Genomic DNA, 16486 nt, shown 5'->3' with positions numbered 1-16486 from the left:
TTAGAAAACTGGTCATACACTTTTGTACGATCAGCTAGGTTTAGACTTTGTTTTATAATCAATCATTATTACAAAACAATTATATAATAGTCATCATTATTAAGATTGTCTACAAGATCTGATTACAAAGTTCCTTTTCATACAAACATGTTATTTGTAATTTAGTGTAAGTGATGATATAGTGTTGTAAAGGGATAACTGCACGAAAACCGCGGGAGAATTATTCTTGTTGTTGTAAGCGGCCTTTCAACCACTGTGGGTGTCACGTGACCGACTGCCATTATGCTAAGTTTAGAAAATGTCTCACGCGATTTAGGGGGGTTTCTCCCTCTCATGTAATATTTTCCCATCATAAAATGCCCGGCCCTGTCGAAAGATGGCTGGAGACCTTTATGTGTAAACAATATGCCGACACTTTTGAAGCATATGGATTTAAAACACTGCAGTCCGTAAGTTGACCCTTTTATCAAGATTAACAAGATGGCGTATTGTGGTAAGATTTGAAAGCACATGTCGTACTGGAACGCAGTTATTCTTATCATCTATTTATTTTACAGGTATGTCAGCTACAGCATCCACAACTCCAAGCTATGGGTGTCGCACAGGAACACTGTGAGAAGATACTAGAGAATGTACACGTATTAAGACAGACTTTATATGGTAAGGACCCCAATACACAACCCCAGGATTTCGTGTTATTTACATGTTCTTACTTAGTGTCATTTATCAACAAACACGTTAATTTATATATCAACGTATAACATGAGTAGCAAAACAACCGACAAACAACAGTTGAAGTGAATAAATTGTTTGTTTCGTTATTACTTCATAATCTAGCCAGGACAAACTGGATTTTGTTATGACCATGAACGATTGAAATTGTTTAAAATCTTTGAGGAGCTATTCAAATATCCAAAGGGAAGTAATGAAGCGGATTTTCCTGCCCAAAAACACAGGTACAGAACACTTCATTTCATATTTTGTTCCTGTGATTGGACAAACATTGGAAAGCCAGTTAAATGTTTTGATAAAATTTAGTTTGACGGCAAAGAAATAATGTCAATTGGCTTGCAGGAGACACCACTGTAAATATTACATTGTGAATGGACTAACAAGGAAAATTGCTGATCAGAGCGCCGCAATAGAGAGAGAAGTTCCAGGGTCTTATGCATGATATAGTCTATGGCTCTGCCATTTGCATCAGCTGAATGACAGAACATATTGATATAATTTGATTTTGTGTACTAGTACCAGAACTAGTAACCAGATATCTGGTTCACAGTTCAGTTTGGTCCTCCTGATAGTGTTATCTGGTTACCATTTGAAATATCTGATAACAGCTGTTAGTGTCCTCTATGGTAAAAGGCTCCCCAAACCCCTCCTCCCCTGTTCAAATCTCTGTATCCATATAAGATAAGCATACTCTGAAATAAACTATCTACTGATTTTGTTTCTTTTTATGGTCATTTTAGCAGCCAAGATTTGGTGTACTGTACAGAACTACAATATATTTTTACATCCCACAGCAGAGTTCAAAACCAAAAGCCGGTTATCCGGTTTCTGTTTGGTTATCCAGTTGGAATTTTTGCTAACTGTTCAAGCACTACGTATGCTGTGTACAAGCTACATCAACCCATGGCCGTTACTTTTACACTATAGGCCTATTCCCCTGAATTGAAGGTTTCCTAGAACTTAGTTGTTTTACCAAAATGATCCAAGTTACAAACCTTTGTTATAGATTTGAGATGTTGATAGAAGTGTTGTCTCAATGTATCAAATATTAATATCTCATCAGAAAGGCAACCGATTCTCGACAATTGATTATGAGATGTCAATATTCATGATTGTTTTCAAAACTAGGAGTTTAAATTCTAAAAGAGAACAGGCTTTCTATGTCATTTTACTCTCAACTATAATTCTAACCAGTCATGCTATATGATTGAAATAGGCCTATGAAATCTCAAGGTAAGTAATATTTTCCAAGGATGACGTAATTGTAGGCTAACTGATCATTAATGATCGAAAATCTATTGGTTGACAGTAATCAATTGTATGTGATCATCGATGTTGAAATCTCGAGCAATTCTCAACACTTGTTGACAGACGTTGCTTGTGTTTCACTTAATGATCTCTCTCTCTGTTGATAACTCACACTGGTTCCCGATATCTTATTATCATGTCCAGATTTATCCTAGAAGGCAACATACAATTTGTTTGGAACACATCTAGTGTAGCTGACCATATTTTTCTGTGAAATTTACAATACAGTGTTCTATAAAAACGTTTCTGATGCATGTAGAAAAAATGTGAAAAAGCACAACACCTATATTGGCCCTCGGTTAGGATCAAATCAATTGTTACTCCTGTCAGAATCTACCTGCATATTTCTACAACAATCAAGATAAGTTCAGGATGGGACAGAATAGGATAATTCGTCCCTCCCTCCCCTTTTCTCCTTCAGTGAAGTATTTTTAGCCTTGTGTCTGTGGTCCGTCTGTCCGTAAACAATTCTTGTTGTCGCTATTTTTCAGAAAGTACTGAAATGATCTTTCTCAAATTTCATATGTAGGTTCCTCTTGGTCTGTAGTTATGCATATTGCATTTTGGGACCGATCGGAAATTAACATGGCCGACAGGCAGCCATCTTGGATTTTGACAATTGAAGTTTGTTATCGCTATTTCTGAGAAAGTACTGAAGGGATCTTTCTCAAATTTCATTTGTTGGTTTCCCTTGGTCTGTAGTTATGCATATTGCATTTTGGGACCGATCTGAAAACAACATGGTCGATAGGCAGCCATCTTGAATTTTGACAATTGAAGTTTGTTATCGCTATTTCCCAGGAAGTACTGAAGGGATCTTTCTCAAATTTCATATGTAGGTTCCCCTTGGTCTGTACTTATGCATATTGTATTTTGGAATCGATCGGAAAACAAAATGGCCGACAGGCAGCCATCTTGGATTTTGACAATTAAAAATTGTTATCGCTATTTCTCATGAAGTACTGAAGGGATCTTTTTCAAATTTCATATGTAGGTTCCCCTTGGTCTGTAGTTATGCATGTTGATTTCGGGACTAATCAGAAAACAACATGGCTGACAGGCAGCCATCTTGGATTTTGACAATTGAAGTTTGTTATCGCTATTTTACAGGATGTACTGGAGGGATTTTTCTCAAATTTCATATGTTGGTTCCCCTTGGTCCATCGTATTGCATTTTATGACCAATCTGAAAACTACATGGTTGACAGACAGCCATTATCGCATAATCTCAATTTCATATTTAAGTTCCCCATGTTTGAAAAGTACTGGAGGGATGTTTCTCAATTTACACAGATTAGTAAGAGGAAGGGAAAATAGAGAGAAGATCAATCTGACATGGAACCTATAAAGATCATTCAATGGTGGGCGCCAAGATCCCTCTGGGATCTCTTGTTTGTAATTCCATTATATGATTCATGCTTTTATATGATTGAAGATGTTTGTTTAAGATAAATGAATTAGAAAAAAAGTTAAAAACTCTGAACTACTTTCTGCACTTATCATGACATTGCTGCTCAACAATTTGAGCTACCTAATGGGTTGATAAATATGGCACCTCACCCGTTGAAGACAGATTTTAGACTCATATTTAATCTTTGGCTACCTGGAAATGAAGTCCCTGATTAATTGTTTCTATATTGATGGCTTAAAATGAAAGTAGAATACTTCTGATTGGTTCTGGTGTAATTTCTGTCAATGTTGTCTTGAGTTTACCCCAAGTAAGACAAACAAGAGAATATAACAAAATATGGCTGTGCTGGTTGAGCTGATAATAGCAATTATGAGATTAAACCTAGCTCATATTTGCAATAGGGATTCCAATAGCAATAAAGAGTTTGCATGGTTTAAAGCAGTTGATAGTGAAATACCTGTATGTATATGACATGAATGTCTGGTGCAAACTGATCACTGAAACAATGAGGTAGTTCCATTAATCATTAACTACCAATGAATTAACTTTCAAATAGTGGTTGGAAACAAACAATGAATTTCTGAGATAAGTAATTTATCAAAGATGAAATATCTAATCATGACCCAGTTCAATTAACATGTAGAAAATGCAGAAAATTGAATGAAAACTTTAACAACATCGTATACGTAGGAACAAAAATATTTTGGACAGTAAATTAATTGACTGAATTTTGTAGGGAAATTATTGCGATGTGATTGATCAATTGCGGGAAACTGAAGGATATTCATGCATGCAAAGTGCTAATTTGGAAATGTTCATTCAGTGACTCTTTTTTACACAGTTTTGCATTTAGAAAGACACATCTTTTCAGAGTGACAGAAAACTATGAATTGAATAACAACCATTTACAGGATGTGCTATTCTAGAAACTTTTTTTTTACAAAGTGGTGAAAAAAAAGCAGTTCCTTATGTTGTATCTTTTGACAAGCTTAAGGAGAGAACTATATATGTCCCATTTGAGCTGAGAAGTGGTCTCAAATCTATGCTGGCCAATGAGGTTATAGAGCAAAATTAAAATGTTCAATCTCAAATGTCATAGCAATTATTGGTGCAGTGGAATACTGCAGTGGGATAGAATATATTTGGATTAAAGTTCAAAAAGCAAATTCGGGGACATCTCAATGTATAAACATGTACAACAGTTTACAATGGTGAGACTGCAGTTATAATTACAGTTCTAGTATTTATGCATAAAACTAAAATTTTATAGTTTTTCTCTGAATATTTGCTTCACGTTTCTTGGCTCAATTGAACAATTTTCTTTTTCATCTGTTATGACCTATAGGAATTGTTCAAGTACTCAAGATAGATTATTGACATTAAGATCCATCAATAACCTGTTGACTGTTTGAAAATGATGGTGTTATAAAAAATGAGTGTTATCTCATTCAATCATAAGAAGATAAAATCATATCTTGGATGACTAAATAATGTTACTTTCTTCCAAATTGAATCAATATTTCATGCTGTCGTTTAGTTAAGTTAATATCCCATCTGAATTAGTGTCATTCTTGAAATGTAGTTGATCTTTCAAGAATGTGTTATTCAAAAGTATACGTACCCAATTGCATTTTAGCTGTGGATTTTTCATATTATATGTTGTGGCTTTACATTTGCAATGTGTTGGAAAATCATTTTTAATTCAATGTAAGAGATGATGAAAGTTCTTGAAATTATCAAGGGGAGATAACTGTACTGAAAACTAGACATAAACAGATCAGTCAGGGTATCCAGTAGACCCTTGAGAGTATGTTTTGACTCTCCAAAATCAGATTTGACTCTTGAGTTTGAAGGAGCATGTCTATTTGACATAATGTTTTGACCCTTCAGATCTCTGAAAAATGGTGATTTGACTTCTGAAATTGCTAAAAGTCAAGGGTCAACTGGATGCCCTGTCAGTTAAAAAAGATGTTTAAACATTTAAAATTTGTCCCTATTGCAATCACAGGATTCCAATGGCCAGGGGAACAAAATTGAGATGAAAGTTACTAGGCCAGGCCAGCAGAAATGCTTCTATCATGCGAATGCAAGCATCAAAGGCTTAAAGAAATGCTAGGAAGGATAGAGGGGGTATATGCTTCCCAAGCAAAAATCCATGGGAGAAAGACATAATTTCTCATAACAAATTGACCTTCTCACTTCTTCCAGGGGAGAGAACTCTTCTTAAAGTAGACTTACCAGGGTCTTTACAAGTTAGACTGTAACAGTAACTAACAATAATGAGGCCACTGATGAAAATCACTTGATCTGCACTCTTCTAAATCCAAAAAAGTTTGGGTTCTCGACCGACATCTTTTCTTGCTGTAATGACTAGGAAATGTTAAACATTGCCAATTTGGGAACTCTGAGCAGCCGTCAGGATGGATATCAACCACTGATACTAGAGTCTTTAAGCTTGTTATCTATAGACATTGAAATGTGAAATGTAAGCATTGCAATGGGCACAAAATTGAATGCCTATGCTTGTTAGTCAGATATTACAGAAGTTTTAATGAACATCAAGACAATCGACATGACAGTAATGTTACACAGCCTGATAATATAAAAATTTAATTTGACAAGACTTCAACATTATGATCTTCACCATTGTTCTAAGGAATCCAGTCTGTTCGGGTGACTCAGACTCTGAATATGCTGTTTGTATTATGAAATTTCACTGCTTCATGCTAATGAATTATAAATAACGATATGAATGTTGTTATAACTTTGCAAAGTGACTTCTGCCCTTGAGATAAGGTACTTGTCTTGTTGCCTGATCAATATGGATTACAACAAAATCAAAGAAAATTGAAATTATATATTCAAAATACATATGATTATATTCCAACGGAACAAGTTTAAACATATTTGTGCACAACTTTTGGAAACACCTGCTGTATATACAGTAGACTTTAGGATATATACTCATTATTAGGAGATAAAACAAACGTAAAATTAAACATTGCATTTTTTGGCCTTATTAAGTCAAGTAGATCTAGAAGTGCTACTGCTAATGTCATCTGAATGTTAGACTTAAAGAAATGCTAGGAGGTTAGAGGGGTATATGCTTCCGAGGAAAAATGTTACATATAATGTCTAAATTGTGAGAAAATGTTGACCTCCATTTTCTAAAATCTGACAATATGGCTGCCAGCAACAGCTGCCATTTGCTGCTTCTGATTGGTTAAAACATTTTTGGCTATACCGTTTGTTCTATTTTGAGCCTCAATTTGAAACTTTGTAAAAAGTATATATCAGTATAAGATATGTAAATCTAATTAAAAAAAATGAGATTGTCAACATAATGGCCACATATATCTTGGCTTCTGATTAGTTGAAATTTAGATATTGTCCCATTTGGATGAAAATTTATGAAGGTAAAAATATGACACCAGAAACACAATGCTGACATTCTGACTGGATATAATGGCTACCATTGATCAAAATTCAGATGTCTGATTTCAATCCAATTTGGTGTTTAGGTGTACACATGTAATGACTTATTAAATACAGCATCTATTAGCATCATTAGAATCTGCTGGGGTCTACTTTGGGGACTTAGTAATTAGTGCATTGCCACCATTACAATTAAAATTTGTGATGGTTTTTCATACCAACAGAAAAAAGTCTGGGGCCTAGATCTGTATTGTTTTCAAATTGAAAGGTATTAAGATTTACATGCACATATTGACTGGTGATCTCTGGGGCCTCTGGTGACAATTGCTTTTGCTAATCAGTGTTTTTTCGGTTGGTCATTTTTTCCACTGTGCTGTTGTGGTTCTGTCCTTGGGCAAGACACTTAAGCCAAATTGTTCTGGAAGGCATGTGACAGGCCTCCTCATTGTTGCTCAGTGAGGTAGCCACCAGCTACTACAAGGAGAACCCCATCAGAAAATGGTAACTTCCAGATTATCTTCATAGAAATTGCTTACAGTGAAGGATAGTAGCCAGTGGTCTGACATTTGATAGGAACAGTGTCAACATTGCAGTATGGAAAGTTCAGGATCTTTTTTAATTAAATAGTGTAGGTTTGTACACAATGCAACCGATTTGGTGCAGAAATTGTCCGATGCAGTGTAGTGATGGGCAAATTACATGATAGCATATCCCCTATATACTGAATAAGATCTTCACATGCATTTAACTGTATGCCTGATGTAAACACACACAGACACAACACACACACACACCCCACCAACCCCCATATCCGTTTCCTTCCCTTCAATACTCGTGATGATAATTCCATTCATGAATCTTATTCATGATGATGATTAATAAGACCACAATAGATGCCATATTACTTTGTCCAAATGAAAATTTACTAATATTGCATTACTAAAATAACATTACCAGGTATAATTTTTAGTGTCAATGAATCGAGCTGTTGAACTCATTTTACTAGTGTAATGCATGACACTCTAGCTGTTCCTAACATTTTTTTACTGGTATACACCAATGATTCACAACTTATATCCTATAATGTTACTACAAGAATTTCAGGAAGAAATGTTCCATTAGCTGATTCAGCTTTGTAAATTGAAACTACGGTAGGGGTACAACATAATGACAACAATTTGTTAAATGTTCATTGATAATTATTATTCATTACATGTTGGCTGTATAAAAATGCACTGGTGTGTTCATCACCTGTTGAACTGAAGCTGTATGTGTGCTGTAATACTGTTATCTATATCACTTCCGACTACTGGTGCTCAAGTGCTTCCTATCTGTACTGGCTGATGCCCCTGCTGGTCCCCCTCCTCCCATCACAAGAGATGATATCAGGTCTGAGGGTTACTCCAGCCCACTTTCTATTTCCTACAACCCATACTTCAGGTGAACTAGTTCACATGGAAAGGAAAATTAGACAGACAAGTGCTTTCACTTCCTGAATAGCAATTTTGTTCTAATTTGATTGGAATTCTCATTATTATGTCAAGATTTTGTTGGGTTACTTCTTCATTTTTCTCACTCTTGTCATCTATGATCTTTTTGTGTTGATTCAATTTTAAGTAAAAGTCCTGTCTAGATGAAACGCTTGCGATTGTGAGCTCATATTGTGATGTGCATTTGGAGATCTGTCAATATTTAAGACTTTAGCATTCCTGGCTTGCACATCCAACAGCACAGTAGTTAGAATTAGTATCCGTGTCAAGTCTATTGATTAGCACATTTTACATTGAACAAGATTTGTTTGGTATTAACCATTTGAGCGCTGGTGTGTGGTGTATGGCGGCCAAACATGTCTCGATATAGTGGTGCTCCCTATACGCCTGGCTAGTGCTACACATTGATTGAAACCTATCCAATAGGAGCTGCCAGACTTGCAGGGAAAATAGAGGAAAGAGATAGAAAAGTAGGGTTTGGAGGAAGGCCAACAGCTTGATGGCCGAACCCTAGGGATATATGACTCGGTAAATACTAGTAAAATACACAAGCAAGGCAGATTCAGGGCTGTCTAGCTGTGGAGTGGTGATCACAAACAGGTTTACAATACAGGTTGTGTGTGCTTGGCTAGACAACCTGCTGTAACCACCTGTGTACTTATCATAATTGGCTGGTGTAATGTGTATGGTAGTGGGACAGATGTATACATACCTGTAACTTTTTCCTTGGGGGGGATCCTGGGAAAGAAGAAAAAACAACATATACTCCGCCTCTCAAAGAATAGTTTTCTTTGTAAAAATCTGAAATCTTATCAGAATTCTTGGACTTTTAATAGTGATGATAATGCAGTATATATACCAGCACATCAACCATGTGAATCACAAAGTAATAATGAGGACTTTCTAAAGGAATTTCATTATGTTTATTGTGACCATCATGTCAATGAGAAGTTGTTTATATATGAATTGACATCAATTTTTAGCTTGTCTTGTTTTATAACAGAGTTTGACAAACTGTGCTATATATAAAAAGCAGAACTTGTAGAACTTGTTACAAGGGGAGGGTACTGAAAATCATATAATATGTATATATACATTAATTGGCTTTTGCAATATTATTGCCCACCCTTGCTTGCTACTGGATGTTAACTGGTTGACATAGGTGTTATATATTTGTGTATGTAGACCAATAAACCCTGACATAATCACAATTAATTTCCCATTTTGTAAAAGTCATGCTTTGCCAAAATACAATTTTCCAATGATGATCTATCGGTATTGAGTTGACAGTAAACTTTGTATCCTGTATTACCCGGTATGTGAACGGTTGATGATATGGATTGTAATCATGTATGTGTGTACTGAGGTCAGTAACCCTGTAATGTATTGATATGTATACACCTCCCTGTATCTAAACATAACACTGACCACACAATGGTGAATTGTGTTAGGCACAATCAAAGCTTCTGTATTAGGCTTACTTATATGTATTAACTTTTTCTAACTTCAATTCATAGCTAATTTCTCTGATCCCGTCTTGTTTTCAACTTTGTCAGTATGAACAAAGTTTTATATACATGTAGATGAATACTGGTATATATTTAAACACAATACAATTAAAACAGGTAATTCACTTCTTCAACCTTTGTATAAACAATGCTGGAATGTGATGTTTAATTGGATACAACAGAGAAACACAAATGATAAAGGAAGATATCTTTTGACTTGGGTGCCCTGTCCAGGCCTCAAACTCCAGTCATGAAATATGTGCTACGTATCACATGAATATATAAAATGTATGTGGTATCGCACATGATTGTTACACACAATCTCTATAAAATCTCCCCGGGGAATAATTAAACAAGCTTAGTAGTTTTTCCAGGTACATACAACAGGAAATCTGCCATCATTTGAGTTGTTTACTGTCACATATGTCCCACACTACCTTTTAAGTCCAAGGTCAAAAGTTCACCACAGATAGATGTTTTGACACTCCATTAAAATCTTCCAGGTCAACGTCATCTGGAGTCAACAAGCAAGTAATGGAGCTGTGTAAATGGAATTACAGTAAGAAGTAATTGGAGAAACGCATCACAGTTTGTTTGTGATGTGGTAATTCATCTTAACTTTGGGTCTCAAGTCTTGAAAATAGAATATTTATCTAGAACAATTCAGATTTTTTTAAGAAAGCACAAACAAATCCATTGAATATTATTTACAAATGAATTAAAATTTTGATTGCAAAAATTATTGTTTTAAATAAAAAGTTTCAATTATAATTGCTGTACAGCGAAAAAATGCTATCTACTGATTAGGACAGGAGAAATATATTGTTTGAATACCTACAAATTGCAAATAACCAGATACCAGGGTCCAAATTCTTGTCAAAATTGTCCTGATGAAGTCTCACACCTAGAAACTAGTCGACCAATAAGCCCACCATCATCAGATGGTGGGCTATTCAAATCGCCCTGCGTCCGTGGTCCGTCGTCCGTCCGTCCGTCCCTCCGTCCGTCCGTCCCTCCGTCCGTCCGTCCGTCGGTCCGTAAACAATTCTTGTTATCGCTAATCCTCAGAAAGTACTGAAAGGATTTTTCTCAAATTTCATATGTATGTTCCCCTTGGTGTCTAGTTATGCATATTGCATTTTGAGACCAATCGGAAAACAACATGGCCGACAGGCAGCCATCTTGGATTTTGATAATTGAAGTTTGTTATCGCTATTTCTGAGAAAGTACTGAAGGGATCTTTCTCAAATTTCATATGTATGTTTCTCTTGGTGCCTAGTTATGCATATTGCATTTTGAGACCAATCAGAAAACAACATGGCCGACAGGCAGCCATCTTGGATTTTGATAATTGAAGTTTGTTATCGCTATTTCTGAGAAAGTACTGAAGGGATCTTTCTCAAATTTCATATGTAGGCTCCCCTTGGTGCCTAGTTATGCATATTGCATTTTGAGACCAATCAGAAAACAACATGGCCGACAGGCAGCCATCTTGGATTTTGATAATTGAAGTTTGTTATCGCTATTTCTGAGAAAGTACTGAAGGGATCTTTCTCAAATTTCATATGTAGATTCCCCTTGGTGCCTAGTTATGCATATTGCATTTTGAGACCAATCAGAAAACAACATGGCCGACAGGCAGCCATCTTGGATTTTGATAATTGAAGTTTGTTATCGCTATTTCTGAGAAAGTACTGAAGGGATCTTTCTCAAATTTCATATATAGGTTCCCCTTGGTGCCTAGTTATGCATATTACATTTTGAGACCAATCGGAAAACAACATGGCCGACTGGCAGCCATCTTGGATTTTGACAATTGAAGTTTGTTATCGCTATTTCTGAGAAAGTACTGAAGGGATCTTTCTCAAACGTTTTTGTAAGTTGCCCTTGGTCTGTAGTTCTGCATATTGCATCTTGGGACCAATAGGAAAACAACATGGCCGACAGGCAGCCATCTTGGATTTTGACAATTCAAGTTTGTTGTCGCTATTTATCAGAAATTGCTGAAGGGATCTTTCTGAAATTTCATTTGTAGATTGCCCTCTGTGCCTAGTTATGCATATTGGATTTTGAGACCAGTCAGAAAACAACCTGCCCGACAGGCAGCCATCTTGTATTTTGACAATTGAAGTTTGTTATCGCTATTTTACAGAAGGTACTGAAGGGATCTTTCTCGAATTTCATATGTAGGCTCCCCTTGGTCCCTGGTGTTGCATTTTCGGACCAATCCGAAAACAACAGACAGCCATTATCGCTAAATCTTAAATTGTTTGCAAAGTACTAGAGGGCTGTTTCTGAATTTACACAGATTAGTAAGACTTAGAGGAAGGGAAAAGTAGAGAAAAGATCAATCTGACATGGAACCTATAAAGATCATTCAATGGTGGGCGCCAAGATCCCTCTGGGATCTCTTGTTAAAGAAACACAAACAAATCCATTGAATATTATTTACAAATGAATTAAAATTTTGATTGCAAAAATTATCGTTTTAAATAAAAATAGTTTCAATTATAATTGCTGTACAGCAAAAAAATGCTATCTACTGATTAGGACAGGAGAAATATATTGTTTGAATACCTACGAATTGCAAATAACCAGATACCAGGGTCCAAATTCTTGTCAAAATTGTCCTGATGAAGTCTCACACCTAGAAACTAGTCGACCAATAAACCAACAAACTAACTTACAGGTGACACTTGAGATGTGTTGTGATTGCAAATTAAACCTCTCCAAATTATATTTACTACTTATTTCATCGCCTAGCATACCTTTCGGTATCCACACATACATACAGCTCCCCAGTTACAAACCAACTTACCTTGAACCGATGTTGGCTCTAGATCTACTTTAGTGTTTACCAGATACCAGGTAAAAAAACGAAACAAAATTTTCTCCACTTAAAAGCCACAGAAGTGTAAGTTAGAGGTAAACGTAATGCATATATAGTGCTAAAAGATACATTCAGTAGATCTTCCCTAGCTGTACTATAAGATATAGGTACCTGTCACAACAACTTATTTTCTTTAATATATGTTGATATGTACTTTTATTGAAAATGTAACCTATGGTACAGAAGTGAAATGTGAGTTATTGTCTCGGCGAGAAACTATTTTTATGATTGTGTCACTGTTACCCAAATAAGTACAGATAAAATAACTTCCTTAAACCTGCTGTACAAGGTGTGCTAGAGAATGGCTGGATCCCATTTCTAGAATATCATTGGAGCATTCTGTAGACCTTTCACTGGCTTCCATAAAGTATGTTTTTGACTCCCTGAAATGTCTTGACTTTTGGATTTGAAGGGATATGTGTCTTTGACATGTTTTGCCCTACAAAAGTGAAAAGGTGAAATGACACCTGGGATTGTTAAATGTCAGGTGTCATCTGAAAGTCTCATTATATCCCCCATCAATTCAACATCATCAAGTGTGGAATTAAAAAAAAATCAAGAAACACATTTGTTCAATCCAATTTGGAAACATTGAATAATTTTGGTATGGTCTTAAATAATTTTGGTATGGTCTTTAAGCCTAGGCTCCAATGAGTAATAATCAAGGTTCCAATGAGTAATAATCGACATCATTGCTACAGGATGATTAATGTTTCTTGATGTGGGATTTCATAATTTAAAGGAAACCTAAATCTTTTTAATGAAATACAGTATTTTACACCTTCATTTTCTGTTCTTTCCTACAGGACAACTGAATCAGAATCACTACCATGAAGAAATGTATCCCCCTGGAGTTGGAGGCCGTATGCCTGGGGGTGGGGCTGGCCCCACCGGCTATCAGAGTCAAAACTCTCAGCCTATGGTATGTATCATTGATTGAAAGTGAATGTGAAGTATTAGTGTAAGATCAACAATTAATATTATTCTGTCTGACTCACTCGGAAATTGTAAGGTTTCTTCAACTTTTTTTTTTGGGTGGGGGGCCCCACAGAGTAGGGTCAGTTTATTATAAACAATCAGAGTTTGAACTATCTCTAGCTAGAAAATTAATGATTTTAATGAAAAAAATATGTGTTTTCAAATATCCGCTGATTCGAACTGATTATAGGAAGCCATAAAGATCTGATAATTTAAAAAAAAATGTAAAACTATGTATAATTTTGAATATAAGATGAGCTCTTACTATAGTAATTTTGCTTGGTGTTGAGTTCTCAGTTTTACTGTTCATGTTGTGAAATTACCTGCCACTGTCAGATCTCCATAACATAGAGTATCATGATGATGCCCTGGTATTTGTTTTCATACTCATACATTTGATATAACACTCAAATAAACCCCTGTAGGGTACTTTTAGAGTACTACCTGACTGGCCAGTCTAAAGTTGTACAATCTGTATCAGTTTTGATATTCCCCAGGACCTGTCATATCCGGTGCTATATCTAGTTGTATTATGCCGCCTGACAAGATATCTCCATGTATATTTTCATGCCTCTATTTGTGCTATTTCATGATAAAATTTTGATTCCAATGACAACAATAATAAAAAGCAGCAATGTCCTTATATGTGTATCACCAGGACAAAGTCAAGGGGAGCTATTGCTATACATCCCCCTCTCTGGCCCTGCAGGTAGGGCGTAAGAATTGTACCTGCTGCCCCCATTGCATGATCGTAAGAGACAACTAAATTTGGGATCTTATCTTTTCTCTTCTTTCTGAACAACTTTCTTCTTCCTAATGTCTCCCTTGACAATGCCTCACTTTTGCCCTTTAGTTGAGTGTTCGCCGCTGTGAGGAAGGCTTTGGGTTCTGTCCCCTAGCCAAGACATACCAGAGTCTTTAAAAATGGTAGTTGCTGCTCCTGCTTAGCGCTTAGCATATTAGGAGTGGGACGACTGGTTCACCTGTTGTCAGTATAATGTGACCGGGTGAGGTGTCCTGCTGGGTGTCTTCAGCAGCATGCTTCAGTGAGGTAGCACTATAAATCGGCAAAAGTTCCGGCCTATCACAAGGAGACTTAACACGAATATACCGCAGCCTCCTAAAACACACGTACGCACTCACCACACGCATGCATGTCGCACGCACGGGAGGCCGTCCTTGAATGACCTTAGCTGTTAATAGGACGTTAAACAAAATAAACCAAACCAAACACCCCCCTCTCCCTTGTCGGTGTTCATAGACAGCTAGGCCATATTTTTTACAAAACAGTGTTATGTCAATACTATTGAGGGTACCGCTTACATATTTCACATGTGTGTCCCTTGTGAAAAGACCTTTCCATTGGTAGTATATCAGACATGCAGACCTTGACTGTGGCCTTTGACCTACTTAAATAAAACTTGACCTTGACCACAATAAAGGGCTTTAAGATTTGACATTAGTGATCCTTGCATTGCCTCAAGACCTTTCTACTGGTACTGCATTTGCAGACCATGACCTTAGACTTACTTTTAAAAAACTGATTCTGAATTTCATCCCATTCGGCAAGCTATGCTATCTTCTGACCACTCTTGCTATGCATTAGTCATCAAGATGCCAAAATTAATGTTTTTTGTTCAAATTGGTCTGAAGAAAACAACTTAGTGTCTGGTTGGCTGAACTGCATGGCAGGAGTCACATGACACCCTGTAAAAAATTAGACGATTGAGGTAGAAAAAGTTTAATAAGGCTAGTTAATTAACTAGGAGTTTCCAAAAAATAAATTCTAAAATTTTGATTTCCATTTTATAGCCTTTCAATTAATTTGATCAATGCATGTTTTTATTAACCTGAGAAAAAATATTGATCGAGGATGAAGTCATGACCAGTGTATCAACGTTATCAAAAGCCTGAAATTGTATGATATCATACATGTGTTTTGAACTAGATGTTTTGGTACCACAAATATATAATGTACATATACAGCTAAACATACCAGAAAATATCTTGATCTTCACTACAACATACTTTGGTAGAAAATCAATTAATAAACACACAACATGTCATCTTCCGTCTGAAAACTACAGATTAGTTTCCTTTTGACATTCTGTGCCTTTATTGCTGAAAATCACTCAGTATCTCCAATACATAGTAGAAAATTGCTGTTTGCTGTAGTCGTCTCTACTTGCAATGATTGTCTGGCTTGGTCTGGATTGTTTTTCACAGGGAAACTACAGTGTTGATTGAAATCAATAGAATAACATCAGTTGATTAAATTTTCTATCATGGATATACTTGTACTACCTGTTATACCCTACTCAGTGATCATCATTGTTAGAAAAATAAACAAATTTTAAATCTGCTTCTCATCTAATTTGATATATTGATTCACTGGCTTCTTGCTTTTTCATAAAAATGTATTTGTTTGCAGTATTTTTAACAAAAAATCTATTAATTACAAAGTGTATTTTATGAAGAAAACAGAGAAGTCAAAACTTTGTTATCCAAGCACTTCATTTCGTTGAGCAAAAAAAACACCTCCAAATTAACAAGTTAATGAATTACTAAAAACAGGTATTATTCCAGTAATGAAATTTTTAATTCTTAGTTAAGTCACATTTTTCATCGAGATGTTTTGATATTATATATCACTTCTTGCCTGAAGTTGAGCATTCTCTGCTGTGAGGGAGGCTATACAACTCCTGCTTTAACGCATAGCATTTTGGAGTGGGAC

The 16486-nt window shown here is 35.9% G+C and overlaps 1 protein-coding gene across 3 annotated transcripts in view; it reads left to right on the top strand.

Moving 5' to 3' along the window:
* Positions 1-269: 269 nt before the first annotated feature.
* LOC117332914 (transcription factor 20-like) overlaps positions 270-16486 on the top strand; it is a 36495-nt gene continuing 20278 nt past the window's right edge. For 2 of the 3 annotated variants that reach the window (XM_033891994.1, XM_033891985.1), the window contains exons 1-3: positions 270-449; positions 558-660; positions 13581-13696. In XM_033891994.1, coding sequence (XP_033747885.1) covers positions 357-449; positions 558-660; positions 13581-13696 — 312 coding nt within the window. In that variant the 5' untranslated portion in view covers positions 270-356. Of the gene's footprint in view, positions 450-557; positions 661-682; positions 957-13580; positions 13697-16486 lie in introns of those variants that run through there. The other variant, XM_033892001.1, reaches the window with a different exon arrangement.

Source organism: Pecten maximus, chromosome 1 (genome assembly GCF_902652985.1).
Source record: "Pecten maximus chromosome 1, xPecMax1.1, whole genome shotgun sequence".
Taxonomy (NCBI): domain Eukaryota; kingdom Metazoa; phylum Mollusca; class Bivalvia; order Pectinida; family Pectinidae; genus Pecten; species Pecten maximus.
This window is presented reverse-complemented; position numbering and strand designations above follow the sequence as displayed.